General features: G+C 44.0%; 1 protein-coding gene and 1 long non-coding RNA gene across 2 annotated transcripts in view; one reads left to right on the top strand and one right to left on the bottom strand.

Annotated features, from left to right (window-relative positions):
• Positions 1–5,571: 5,571 nt before the first annotated feature.
• Positions 5,572–7,089, bottom strand: LOC140698410 (uncharacterized). Its single transcript, XR_012076195.1, has 2 exons — positions 6,853–7,089; positions 5,572–5,725 (listed from the first exon to the last, which is right to left on the bottom strand). It is a non-coding gene; the product is annotated as an uncharacterized lncRNA (long non-coding RNA).
• The window catches only part of SHCBP1 (SHC binding and spindle associated 1), a 32,832-nt gene continuing 25,408 nt past the window's right edge, over positions 6,825–14,248 (top strand). The window contains exons 1-4 of the mRNA XM_006207874.4: positions 6,825–7,172; positions 10,270–10,437; positions 10,607–10,722; positions 12,098–12,306. Of these exons, the coding sequence (XP_006207936.1) occupies positions 7,064–7,172; positions 10,270–10,437; positions 10,607–10,722; positions 12,098–12,306 (602 nt within the window). The 5' untranslated portion in view covers positions 6,825–7,063. The remainder of the gene's footprint in view (positions 7,173–10,269; positions 10,438–10,606; positions 10,723–12,097; positions 12,307–14,248) is intronic.

The following is a 14,248-nucleotide window of genomic DNA, read 5'->3' as shown; positions in this document are numbered from 1 at the left end:
AAAATGACAGAAATGCACTTACTCACAAAACAGAAAGAGACTCAAGACATAGAAAACAAACTTACGGTTATAGGGTGGGGAAGGGGGAGGAAAGGATAAATTGGGAGTTTGGGATTGGCTGATACAAACGATCATGTACAGAATAGATAAACAACAAGGTCCTATTGTATAGCACAGGGAAATATATACCCTATTGTATAGCACAGGGAACTATATAGCTTGTAGTAACCTGTAAGGAAAAAGAATATGAAAAAGAAAATGTGAATCACCGTACTGTACACCAGAAACTAATACAACATTATAAATAAAAAAATAAAAAAATTTTTAATGGGCAGAGGACTTGAATACTTGCTTCTTTAAGAAGCATGTAAAAATAGCCAAAAGCACATGGAAATCTCAACAGCATTAGTCACCAGGGAAATGCAAATCCAAACCACAATGAGATATCACTTTATACTTATCAGAATGGCTACAGTAAAAAAGATGGACAATAACACAGGTTAGCAAGGACTGGGAGCAAATAAAATCCTGTCACACTGCTAGTAGGAACAGAAAATAGTGCAGCCACTTTGAAAACAGTCTGTCATCTCCTCAAATGGTTAAACACAGAGTTACGATATGATCTAGCAAGTCCACTCTTAGGTATACACCCAAGAGAAATGAAAGTATTAGTCTACACAAAAACTTGTACATGAATGTTCATAGCAGCATTATTCATAATAGCTAAAAAGTAGAAAACATTCAAATATTTATCCGCAAAGCTTTCTCCACACAGCAGCCGGAATGCTCTTGCAAGAGCGTGAGTCAAATCACATCTTCCTCCTTGAAGCCCATCAATCACATCTCATCAACGTGTCAAAAGAAATCTGAACTTTTCACAAAGGATGGCCCTGTTACTCCGGCAGCCTCATCTCTGGCCGCTGCCCCTCTCACACTCTGTGCTGAAGCCTCAAGGACTTTAATCTGTTTCTGGAGCACACCAAACTCTCCTGCCTTAGGGCTTCAGAGCTGGGGCACCCCTCTTCTTGGATCACCCCACTCTCCTTCCTAGATTCCCCCTTCTTCCTGAATCTCCCGCCACCTCCCACCTTCTGCTTCTGTCTTATCCTGAAGGTTTTAGCCCAACACCCTCTCCTCTGTGAGGTCTTCCCACAGCCTCCCCTGCAAATAGGGCCTTGCCTCGGAGTCTCTCTCCTTGGAGGCATTAATTCCAGGTCTGACTACATTCAGTGGATATTCTATGTTTACTGTGTGTCTCCCCTACCAGCTGGTGAGCTCCATGGGTAAGAGCTAGGTCTACTTGTTCCGTTTTAATCCCCAGAGCTTTGTGCAGGGCCCAGAGGCTCTAGAAGAGACTTGCTAAAAGGACTTCTCAGTGGTTTACCAAGTGCCAAAGATTTATTTTCTTTTGAAAGTTTAAGCTGCCCTCTAGTGGAAAATACAAGCCAAAATTCGGGCCTGGATTTTGTTCTTTGTTTTTGTTTTTATCCACAGGAGCCCCAGACTCTCATCTCAGCGTGCTGGAGACCTGGCCTCTCTCCTCTCCCTGCAGCGGAGTGGACAGCATGGACCACCTGCTCACGCTGGGTCCACGTGGGGCTCCTCACAGCTGCAGAGGGAGGGACCGGCTTCCCCCAGTGGGACCCCTCCCAGGGTCTGGGGGCCCTCCCCACCCTGCTCTGATGTTTAGAGTTTGTGCTGTCTGTCCTGGTCCTTGTCTGCTCTCAAAAATCCATCCATATAGATGTGTGGGCACATTCTCCAGTGGGATACTGGGGTCTCACTGGGCTTCTGTCCCCCAGGGGTCAAACCCCTGAGCTGTACACTTTAGAGAGTCCTAGGGGAGCTGGTGGGTGAGTTTGGGGGCAGAAATCCCCCCAAAAAGGCAGCACTTGCTGACCCTGACTTAGGTAATAATGTGAATCTGTGATTCTGGGCAGGCGGTCTCTGGGAAGCCGCAGAAGAAATGGCCCAGGCCCAGGCCGCTGGATTCTAAACCTGAGCCTTTGGCTAATGGCATCATAATATTACATTCTACATAAAAGGAGCAGTATTAATTTGGTTTGTCCCTTTACTAACTGAAGTTTAGTAGTACGTGCCAGCAACACAAAGATGAATATGACAAGGTACTTACCTTTGAAGAGCCCACAGCCTCTGATGCAAGGTCACTAGTAGACGAGGCCTTGAAAGTTGTGTTACCGAAGGCAAGTTCATGTGCCTGCTGCACTGCGAGGCCAAACAAACTGAAACATCAGAGTTTGGAGCAGAGAAAGATTTATTGCAGGGCCGAGCAAGGAGGATGGGGTGGCTTGTGCCCAAGAAACCCCGAACTCCACAAAGGGTTTCAGCAAAGCATATTTAAGGCCAGCTAAGGGAGGGGGTCACAGGTACGTGATCAGATCATGCATAATTCTCTGATTGGCTGATGCTGAGGGAACAGGGTGGTCAACCCTATCAACCCTTAGGCACCAGAAGGTCTGGAGGCCATGGGCTCTCAATCATCAAGCAGTTAATTTCTTCCCTTTGGTGGTGGTTTTTAGCATCTGAAAAACTCAGGAGATATGCATGAGATACTATTATCTGGGTGCTTCAGAGAGGAGCTGTGGCAGAAGATACAGAGGAAGAGTGTGACCCTGGAAGGCCCCACAAGGTCCTGCTTGGTTACAGTTGCAAACTGGTGGTCTACAGATACGTTTTATTTGGCTGGCACAGTGTTTATGTTTTTAAAAATTATTTACCAACCTTTTCATATGGGAGATTTCTTAATAAAAATCTAGATTCTGGCTTCTCTTGGGAAACCAATGTGGCAATACTGGGTCCATGCCCACCACTTTCCACGGGACTTTCTCCTTATGTCACTAGCCTGGCCATTCCGGGCACTACGTGGAGACCCCTGTGCCAGGAGTAGTGAGAGAGGAGCAATTAACACTGGAAGTGATGCTGGTGGATGCAACCTGTGTTCCAGGTTCTTGTCCCATCCCAGAAAGAATTCAGAGACAAGACTAAGAGGTTAAAAAAAGTGAAGTGAGGATTTATTAAAGGATGGATAGTACACTCTTAAGGGGAGAGTGGGTAGGCTCAGGTGAGCGGCAGCCCTGAGTTTCTTTGGCAAATTAGTTACATAGGGTGTAAAAATGAATGGGCAGAACATTCATTGGGGAGGGAAGGGTTTGGCGTCGTGTTTCCTGATTATCACCCTAACTCCACCTTCCCAAAGGGAGGAAGGATTTTTGTCTTTATTTAGTCTGGATCAGAAGTGTCATGGCATCGGTGCATGATGGGTACTTTTGATCTGCAAGGCTAATTTTATTGAAACGAGGGCATAATGAGCAAAAGGTTACATTTGGACACTGGAAATTCCTACCTTTTCTCATCTTCCTTTGTTCCTCTCCAGGCCACTCATCACCCCAAAATGTGTGATCCCTTATCAGCCCCCAGGTTCCTGCTTTTCTCTCTCTGCCCAGGGACCGCTGGTGCTTACAGGGTGTGTGGTTTCCTGCATTTGGCCTGTGCCCCTGCTTTCTGCCCAATTCCTGCCATTTGGTCTGTGTCTCCCTTGCTCTGCTCATAGCTAGCTATCTGCCTGCTCTAACAGAAGCAGGTGAGAGGGCAGGTGAAATCTTCCCAGGGGCAGTGACTTCCTAGGTGCCATCTCAACACCTGAATGGGAGATGGTTGTGCCCGTAGGAGCTGTGTCAGAGAGGGTGGGATGAGATGTGAGTCTTACAAGCTGGAGGGTGGGCTGCACTTGGCTTTGCAGCATAATGAATGTGAATGATGCATGAGAATTGCAGGCCAAGTCTTCCAGCAAGAGACAAAGACTGAAATGTCCTCAGGAGAGGAATTGGGTCTGAAGACCTTTGTATCAAACTTGTCCCCTGAGGACGGGGGATCTTGTTGAAATTCAGATTGTGATCCACAGATCTGGGGTTGGGGGAGGGACTCTGCATTTCTAACAAGCTCCTGGTCCCTGGACTGTACTTTGAATAGTTGAGCCTTAGAACACAGTTCGCAGTCTAGTGGACTGTGAGCCAAATTTGGCCCAGGAAGTAAGGTTTCTCTGGGTTGCATAGTGTTTATATTTTTCTATCATATCACTGTGATATAGGAAAACAAATGTGGGGGCCAGAGGATGGCCATGTCCCAGGTCTCAGTTGTGTCCCTGAGACGTGCCCTACCTTGGCTTCACACAGGAAAGAACTCAAGTTCAAGCCACAGTTGAGTAAAGGTAGATTTATTTAGAGACATACATACTCCATAGAGTGCAGCCTATTTCAGAAGGCAGGAGAAAGGCCACAAGGTGTGGGGTTGTTAGTTTTTATGGGCTTGGTAGCTTCATAAGCTAACAAGTGGGAGGATTATTCCAACTTTTGGGGAAGGGGCTGGGATTCCCAGGAATTGGGCCACTGCCCACTTTTTGACATTTTATGGTCAGCTTCCGTTCTGTCAATGGCGCCAGTAACATTCACCATGCTAATAATATATTACCATGAGTGTATAATGAAGTTCAAGGTCTACTGGAAATTAAATCTCTTCCATCTGGCCTCAAGACCTGTTGGGGGTTGAATTTTCCACCACCTTGGTATTAATTGCTGTGTTATTCCTTGAATGGCTGTGCCTTGACTCCTCCCTTCCTGTCTCAAATGAATTTTATTTTATTTTTCATAATTGAATCTTGCTTGTTAGTTGATTTTTTACTTGTTCATTGTACACCCTCCCTAGGCTGTGAAACTCCATGCAGGCAAGGACCTTGCTGTCTTGTTTGTCCCTGTTTCCATTGAGCCTAGAACAGTGTCTGACATGCAGTCTCTACTCTCTATAGTCAAGTCTTATTTATCAAGTGAATTAGCAAGTCTGCTTTCCTGTGTTGCTCATAGTGAGAGCCACAGCCCACACTTGATCTTCTTCACTCACTTATGTTACCTCCTGAGGAAGGTGGACTCAGGATGAAGCCCTTGGTTTAGGGACTCTGAGGGGGAGGAAGAGGAATGAGGGCAGGAAGGAGGGCCTGGAGAGTGAGGACCCAGAGGCCAAGGGAGGAAAGACTACAGAGGGTGAGTGCTAGGCCGTCAGTGCTGCAGCGGTGGCTTTTCATGGGAGGGAGGGAGAGAAGAAGGGATGGCAGGCCTCTGGAGAGAGCTACTGGCTGTTAAGAAAATAGGAGTGCAAAGGCACTAACTAGAGCAGTTTGGTGATATCGAGAAAGAAAGTTTGGAGGCAGCATCTCAAGATTACAACTGGGCCTTGAGAGGTTTTTAGGGGAGGGCAATTGATTTTGATCCTGTGTGTAGACAGAGGTTAAAGATCTAGTGGTGAGAAAGAGAGTTAAGATATAAAAAAGGCTGGGAATAATGGCTGTCACCACACCTTAGGGCAGGTGGAAGGCTGTGATGGGTTGTGGGTAGAGGGACTGGAAAGGAAGAATTTAAAAAAAAAACCTTCCCTTAGGATACGGGGGTGGGGCGGAGAGTGGGCAGGGAAAGCAAACCCCAGGAGGAATGTGTGCTCCGCAAAGGTCTCCACTTAGGGGGAAACTCTAAAACCTTTCAAAATAATCTATGCAAGAATAGGTTAGGAAATGTATCCAGTTTAATAGATGATTTGTCCTTACTGGTGTTTGCAGCAGCATAGATGCTTTGTCTCTGACCCTGTGGCTGCCTGTTCATTTCCAAGACTTTTCCAGAAGCGTTGGTTTGGGTAATATCTTGACGGTTGATGAACTATTCTTGTAATTGAACAAGAAGAGTTATGTTATCTCCAGTGTTGAGGGAGATGGGTGAGTAGAGACCCTGCCACTTGTGGAATTTGTGGGCAGGAGGGTGAGAAGGAGAATTATGAGAAAGCCCAGTGCTTTCAAGGCCCAATGCTAGTCTTGATTTTATTGTTTTGTGTGTTTTCACCTCGTGGTGCTCAATAAATATTTGTTCAATGAACAAATAAATGTAATGTCAGACTCTGTACATAAGAGTCAAAGAAATCTTGTATTCTGGAAAATTGAGCTGACCTAAGTGCAGGTTTCTCCTGGCTCCATTTCATTGCAACTGTGAGAGATCTGAGAGAATTTAGCCCAAGGGTTTCCTTTCAGGCAGTAAGTGGAAATGTCTTCCCTAGGATAGCACTTTCATCACCAATCAGGCTCTTGGCCTTCTGTGGGACTCATCCCACCTGGTGTTCTGGTTACCTTTGCTGTCACTGGCCATCTCTGCTCTGACTAATCATGGCCTGGCAGAGGCATTAAATGGTGGATTCAGGAATTTGGTTGGTTTCTAATATAGCCTTGCTGGGTTAAACTGGGCATTGCTTAATTTCTTGGGGACTCCATTTCCTCATCTATAAAATGGGAATAATAATATCTCCTGTCTTATAGGATGGTTTTTGAAGACTGAGTAAGATACTGCTGATAAAATACTTGCACACAGTACTCAATAAATGTTAGCTATTATTGGAGATTAATAAACGTGGGTAAAACATACTTTTACATACTAAATACAATTTGACATTCTTTGAAAATATCCTCTATGTGTAGGTACTGAATGAAAGAGAGGAGGGGAGAGGGGGAGAGAGAGAGAGAGAGAGAGACTGAGTTTTGTTGGTGAAAGGTCTAGAGCCATCTAGGCCAGTATACTATTAGAACTGAAGACGATCTTCAGAGAGGTGAAGTGACGTGCACATGGTGATACCAGTGCTACTGGCAGAAATACGTCTAAATACTATGTTTTTTTACTGTCAAGCTAGTGCCTTTCCCGCTCTACTCCATTTCCAGGTATGGATTTTTAGTTTTTCAGAAATCATCCCAGATCATGTCCCAATTCAACTTTGTCCCAGTTCGTCCATTAAACAAAAGATCAAGACCTTGGTTAAGAACAGCAGTCCGCCGGCCAGTAGATGGCGCCGAGGCACTGTCACCGGTGGTGGGTGGTGGCTGAAGGGGGCGGTGCTCGTGCGGAAACGGAGACCGAGCAAACCTTCCTTTAACTGGTCCAAGAGCCTCGGCCCACTATCCAATCAGAAGCGCCTGCATCATCACATTACTGGGCTGGGCGGCCGCCCGCGGAAATTTGAAATGGCTGACGGGTTGCTGGCGGGCGGCGGTCTGGGGTTGGAGCCGATGTCGCCCGAGCCCGAGCGCACCGGCTGGGCGGCAGAGGAGGAGCAGGCGGCCCTCGAGAAAGGTGAGCAGCCGCCACGCCGGACTGGAGGAGCTGCCGCCTGCGGCAGACCGTGTCCGCGGCGGTGGGGGCGTCGGGACCCCTGCCAGGGCGCCCGGAGCGCGGGCCTTCCGGACCTGGCTGGTGTGGGTGGCGGTGGTGGGCGGGCGAGCCCCTGACCCACTCAGGACGTTGAAGTCGGGAGGCTCCCTGGGTTCCCCGCCTCCCCTCCCAGTCTGGCCTCAGCTTCCGCGAGCCTGGAGGGAGTTGGGCGGGGCCGGGAATTCCCACTCCGGCTGTCTGGGTGGGCTTCCGGGGGCTTTGCGTGCGTTTGTCTGAGTGGCGCATGTTTTAAATTTGCATCTCAAAGGAGATCCCGAACCACACTCCCCTCTCCCTGAAACCTGTTGTCTGGAAAATCTAGCTGAATTAAGTGCAGGTTTCCACGGTCACCCTTCCTGGCTCCATTTCTTTGCAGCTATGAGGGATCAGATTTTAGCCCAAGGGTTTCCTTCCAGGCAGTAAGTGGAAATGCCTTCTCTGGGATAACACTGTCATCACCAGCCAGGCTCTTGGCCTTCTGTGGGGCTCATCCCACCTGGTGTTCTGGTAACTTCTGCTGTCACCAGCCATCCCTGCTCCGACTAGTCATGGTCTGGCAAAGCCGTTAAAGGGTGGATTCAGGAATTTGATTGGTTTCTCCTCTTTCAGGAACGCTTGGCCTAGACAGCTGCACTGAACATTGAGGTCAGGTGACATGCCCAAAGGGAGGGGAGCCAATTTGGGACAGAGTGTAAAAATAGAACTCAGGTCTAATTCTCAGTCCTTTCCACCTCTGCATGGAGATTCCATTTTTCTCACCCTGATATTTTAAGCTGGTTCAGGTTCTGCTTTAACATTTTTAATTGTATTGTGTAGTGGAAAGGGTCCTGGCGAAGTGAGAAAACATAGATGTGACTTAATTGCACTAGTAATCATAACCCCTCTTGTGAACTGGCAAAAGTCACTTGGCTTCAGTTTCCCCATTTGGGAAATAGATAATGGTGCTACAGAGCGGTGAAGATGAAGTGAAATAATGTGTGTAAAGTAATACTTTCAAATTGGCCCTAAAGAATTGTGCTCAAGTAAGGTATTCTCCTTTCTTTTTATTGCATTAACATACACGTAACATAAAATTTACCATCTTAATCATTTTTAAGTGTACAGTTAGTTCAGTGGTATTAAATACATTCACATTGTTGTGCAGCTGTCACCACCGTCCATTGCCATAACTCCTTACACCTTGTGAACTGAAACTATACCTATTGAACAATAACCCCCCAGTCTCCCCTCCCTGCAGCCCCTGCCAACCACCATTATACTTTCTGTCTTTGTGACTTTGACTAGTCTAGGTACCTCCTATCAGTGGAATTGCACAGTATTTGTCTTTCTGTGACTGGCTTATTTGACTCAGCATAATGTTCATTGTGTTGTAGAACTTGTTGTAATTTCCTTCCTTTTTAAGGTTAAATAATTTTCCATGATACTTATATGTTACAGTTTGCTTGATATATACACATACATATTTTTATTTCTTTCCATTTATATATGTATATATATATATATATATATTTATGTATCACACTTTGCTTATTCATTCAGCCATTGTTGGACACTTGGATTCGTTCCATGTTTTGGCTATCATGAATAATGTTGGCTGTGAATGTGGGTGTACATGTATCTCTTGGAGACCCTGCTTTCAGTTCTTTGGGGTATATATCCAGAAGTGGGATTGCTGGGTCATATGGTAGTTCAATTTTTAGAATGTTTGAAGAACTACCACACCATTTTCCACAGTGGCTATACCATTTTACATGCCTTCCGACAGTGCACAAGGGTTCCTAGTTCTTCACATCCTCGCCAACACTTATTTTCTTGATAGTTTTTCTTGTTGTTTTTTGGATAATAGCCACCTAATGGGTGTGAGGTGAAGGTATTATTTCTTTAACAAATGTTCATGTCTATATATTATGTGATGGGTACTGTTGTAAGTGATTAAAAATAGTTTACTTCTCTTAATTTAATGGAAGTAGGCATACGATTTTCATCTTTCCTTTGTAGGTGAGGAAACTGAGGCACAGTGAGATTGTCAAACAGCAAGTAAGGTCATGATGTGCTCTGAGGCTCAGGTGCACTGGTGTCTGTGAGTGGGAGACCCTTGAGTACACATCCATGGGGGTCACATAATTCTGGTGGCGTGAACAGGGGCAAAGAAGTGGAAGGAAGGAGGAAAGGAAGGAGAAATTATGAGGGGTGAGGGAAGAGAAAGACTGCTGCAAATAACAGTCTCAGATACCCTCCCTGAAACCACTGGAAATGACTTTGCCAGTCTAAATGCTACCTACCCTCAACATTGTTTATTTAGTAGTTGTTTTGTCTATTAAAAAAGATCGTATTACCCAGAATTAGATTTGCCACTGACTGAATTGCGTCTTGTACAACATAATTACAAACACCCTAAACCTAATGCGATTAGCATTTTCTAATCCTTTCCTTAGACACAGGCATTGAAATTAGTGAGGAGGAACCTAGTCGCTTTGGTGAAGTAAACCTTACGTGTTATTAAGAATCTCTCATCCTTGTTTATTGAGGGGCACTGGCCAGCTGATATTGTAGAAGGTAATGGAAGTCTTCAGTTTGTCTGAGGGGGAGCATAGGAAATCAGCTGTTTTTAAATGCAATTTTATGGAATTGTTTCGGGGAACAAATGACCAAGGTGTTTGACCATTATAAGTTGCTAGCTCTAGTAAGAATCACAGATAGCTGTATCCTTTGAAAGAGAACTTAGGGCAATTTCCACTGAATTGAAAAACAATCCTGTTCCTCTGCCTCTCTAAGAAACCTAACTTGTAAAGGAATTTAAGTTCTTATTGTTTTGAAGTAGAATTTGAATTTTGAGATATTTTTAAATTTAGAAAACTGGTTTCTTCTGACAATGATAGAGGTAAGTAAAGGATCATACCCGAATCCTCGTTTATATTTTGTTTGGGATTTCTAAGTAAGGATGTGAAAATAGAAGCAGTCTCTAAGCACCAGAAGGGTCTGGGATAGTTGAGCCTGCCTATTTTTGTCACTCTCTTAGGTTTGTTCCAAGATGAAGATTCATGCAGTGATTGTAGCAGTCATGATAAGCCAGGTAGTAGTTTACAGAGTTTTGTGCCTGAAGGAAAAACTCACTTTCCAGAAATGTTCCAGACAAGTCAACTTTTGTTCTATGAGCGATTCAGAGCATATCAAGATTACATTTTAGGTGAGTAGGTTCTCTCTTTTGGTTTCTTTTATCTTTTAATTTACAAGTAGATTGTCTCAGTTCCACAGCCTGCCGGTTGTTGGTTCTGAGAAAGTAGATTTAAGTGGATTTATTAACTTCTCTCTGCTTTATGCAGTCCCAGTTCTTATTGTGTTCAATTTGTTTGTAGCTGACTGCAAGGCCTCTGAGGTAAGAGAATTCACAGCTGAGTTCTTAGAGAAGGTCCTCGAACCATCTGGATGGCGGGCAGTCTGGCACACTAGTGTCTTCGAGGTGCTGGTTGAGGTAAATTTAATTCTGTTGTTAAGACATTTATTTCTAGCTAAAAACACTTTCCCTCAAACTGTTATGGCCAAAGTGCTTATTTTTAATTAAAGTTTATCAGCTGATTGAAAATAGCATGTTTTTCACATCTAATTGCCGTGGTGTATGAAGTGTTATGAAAATTTTAAAGGCAACTGAGGAGGAGCTGGGTGGCTTGTCAGTGTTCTCCAACAAGGGGAAATGGATTATAAACCTATGATGTGGGGGAGGTACTTGAGACCACTTTAAAAACAATCAGGTCTAATTATAAAGTCAATGGAGTTTGATTTAATTTTTTACCTTCTTAGCTGTAGCCCACTAAACTAGCTCAAACCAAACAAGCATTTTAAAACTAGCCTATTTTTTGCTTAACAAATTTGTAGATTTGTGGTTAATCTCTTGATACTGTGTCCCCATTGCAGAAGGTAAAAACAATCTTATTTTTCAACTGCCTGGGTCTTTTACATTAAATTTGCTCTCTAATTACAGCTGTGAATTTTTCCCAGCGTTTGTTAACTGGACCACAAAAACCCCGGTTAAACTAAAATGTTAAACCGGGGAGTGTGAATATAAGTTGTGGCTGCATCTCCTTTAGAAAATGACATCACAGACTGCAGTGATTATGTTTGAGGCAATGGTCTGCAAGTAGCTAGCTGTTCCTTGTGAATTTTTAAACTTTGGATTACGTGAATATCTTTGGTTGCAGTTCAGGCCTATCAATTTGGTTATGATAGTACCTCCCTCTCCCACCCCCTTCCGCCAACCTCAATTCTCTAAAAGCAGTGAAAATCATCGTTTTAAAAGAGAAATGAGCCTTTTCTCTACTTAAAACTCTAATGCATTGCGTTTACCAAAGGCTTGGTATTAGCTTTCTGGCTTCTCATTGTCCTTCCGAAGCCCTTCCTGCCGTGGTCTCCTTGCCCCTCTGTCACCTCACCTCCTGCTGCCCCCACCTTATTTCTTTAGTTCTACCAAGAAACGCTGCCTGTGCTCCTCCAGCTGCCAGGCTTTCTCTGCCTCAGGGCCTTTTGCATCTTTCCTGCCCTTTAGATCGCTGCTTCCTGTTTTCTTGAAGCTTAGAAATAACTTCCCCTGACCCGCCCAGTTAAACCAGAACACCGCCCCTGCTAGTTACTCTCTGTCACATACTCGTAGCCATCTTGTTTGTTTATTTGTTGCCTCCATTACAGTGTCATCTCCATGTGGGTACAAGCCAGTCCTGTATTGTTTATCCTTTATATTGTGGAATAAGGCTCCCCATTCCTATTTCATGCTTTAAAAAAATCAGGTTATTAGTAAAGTTTTAGATGTGTATCTTAATTTTGATTTCTATAAGTCACATTATTTTAAATTTCAGGTCACAGATGTGGACTTTACAGCCCTGAAGGCGGTGGTGAGTCTTGCCGACCCATACCTCTGTGAATCTCAAGTGAGCACTTTTACTTTGGAGTGTATGAAAGAGCTCCTTGATCTGAAGGAACACCGGCTGCCTCTGCAGGAGCTGTGGGTAGTGTTTGATGATTCTGGAGTATTTGACCAGACAGCACTTGCAGTGGAGCACGTCAGGTAGGAAGGAGGTTGATTAAAATAACCTTGTGGCCAGAAACTGGATGGAATGCAGTAATTCTGGTCTGTATTACACCTAGATTTAAAACTCAAACTGTAAGCCTGGTTACTGCAATATTTAAAGACAGGAGAATCTTTTTTAAATTAAAAAAAAGGATTTAATGTTTAAGTTTTTCATTTTAAGGTCATTTCAGACTTACAGAAAAGTTGAGAAAAATAGTACAAGGGATTCCTGTATAGCTTTCTCTCGGTGTTTCCAAATGTTAAAAGATGCATGCCTGTGGTTGAGGTACTTGAATATAAGAGGAAAAGAAAGAAAGTGGTATCCCATCATCTATGCACTGATGAGACTGACATACGGTGATTTCACGGGTCTGTCTGGCCAAAGAAGGTGTTTTCTCAGGCCTCTTCCAGTTCATGCCCTTCAACCTTTTTTGCATAGTTGGTTTCCACTTGGCACAGGTGCCTTCCTATCCTCTTACGTGATGAGAGTCCCTACCTGGATTAATAGCTATGCTTTTTTTAGTTTTTTCAGTTAATTTTTTTGTCAGATGGCTTCCTGAAAAAGACGGTTCTTTTGAATCTTCTTTTTAAAAGTATATTCACTGAAGAAAGCTTATTTTTGGCTATTTAAAAACAGACATATTCCTCTGTGAACTGAAAGACTGGATAATATAATGGTCATGTTAATAATGTTTCTTAGTGTTTTGTAGTTCAAAAAGTTCTGTCCAGTTTGTATACCATTAATTAGTTAACCTGGTTTTGCGAGGTTAATTTAAATACTCTACAAAGAAGCAGGGTCTCTTGTTTGGGTCCTGCTTCCGACATCCCATGGAAAATTTCTGACTGTGGGTATTCAATATTAGGCCAAACAGTATAAATCTGAAGAACTGGCTTGTGCCCAGAACCAAAATCACTTCCCTTTGTTTCTCTCACTTAAAAAACCTGTCAGTTGAAGCATTTGACCATAAAGGGATAATTGATGAGTTTAGGAAATTAAAAATCAGGTTGCTAATCTCTCATGGGTATAGAAGTAGGTAGAAAGACAAGTATCTGAAATTAGAAATAGTATTATTTGAAGGAGAGCCTGGCTAAATTAGCCTTCATTTTAAAGGCTCAGATTCTGGTCAGTGCCCAGAAAAGGTGAAATGATGAGGGTTTTCATTTGTTTGTTTTATTCAGTGAATGTTCGAGTGCTGGGCCCTGAGTTGAGGTTGAGGTTTGACTGGTGCAGAAAACAGACACAATCACCATCACCAGGGAGCTGCCAGTCCAAAAGTGGGAGATGAACCTTGGTGAAATAATCACATAAAGATGTGTGTGTGTGATTGGAAACTGCAGTGGGTGCTGTGAGGGACCACAGAGTGTTCTAAGACAAGGTCATGTTGTTGTAATGTGGTTATTTCCTGAGGAAATGGCACTTGAACTTGGGTGTGAAGTGTTGGCTAGGTGAAAGTGGTTGTGGCAGGGTTGGGGAGGGAACAGGTTCCGCAGCTCCGTGAGTTTAAGGAGCCGAAAGGCCAGTGTGGCTCTAACACAGTAATGCAAGAGACTTAGGAAACCAGCTTAGAGGTTGTCAGGGGTCAGAAGATGCAGGGCTTTTTGCCAGCCAATGAATCATTTTTGTCTTTACGAGCAGTGGGAAACCATTGAAGGGTTTCCAATCAAGGGTGAATATGACCAGCTTTGCATTTTGAAAGGTTCATTTTGGCTACTGTGCAGAAAAGAAGTGGAGGGAGATGTGATAGGGAGACCAGTTAGGAAACAAGAGAGTGAACTAGAGTAGAGACATGGGGAATACAGATTAGGCTTATTGAGAAAGCAGGACGGCTAAGACTTGGGGGTGGAGTGGATATGGGAGAAGTCAAGGCTGACTCCCAAGTTTCTGCCTTGAAAGAATAAACACTGGAGGAAGTGGAGGTGTGAATGATACGTGAGTGCC

This window comes from Vicugna pacos, chromosome 9 (genome assembly GCF_048564905.1).
Source record: "Vicugna pacos chromosome 9, VicPac4, whole genome shotgun sequence".
Lineage (NCBI taxonomy): Eukaryota > Metazoa > Chordata > Mammalia > Artiodactyla > Camelidae > Vicugna > Vicugna pacos.
The sequence above is the reverse complement of the archived record's forward strand: the minus strand, read 5'-3'. Positions and strand labels throughout refer to the sequence as shown.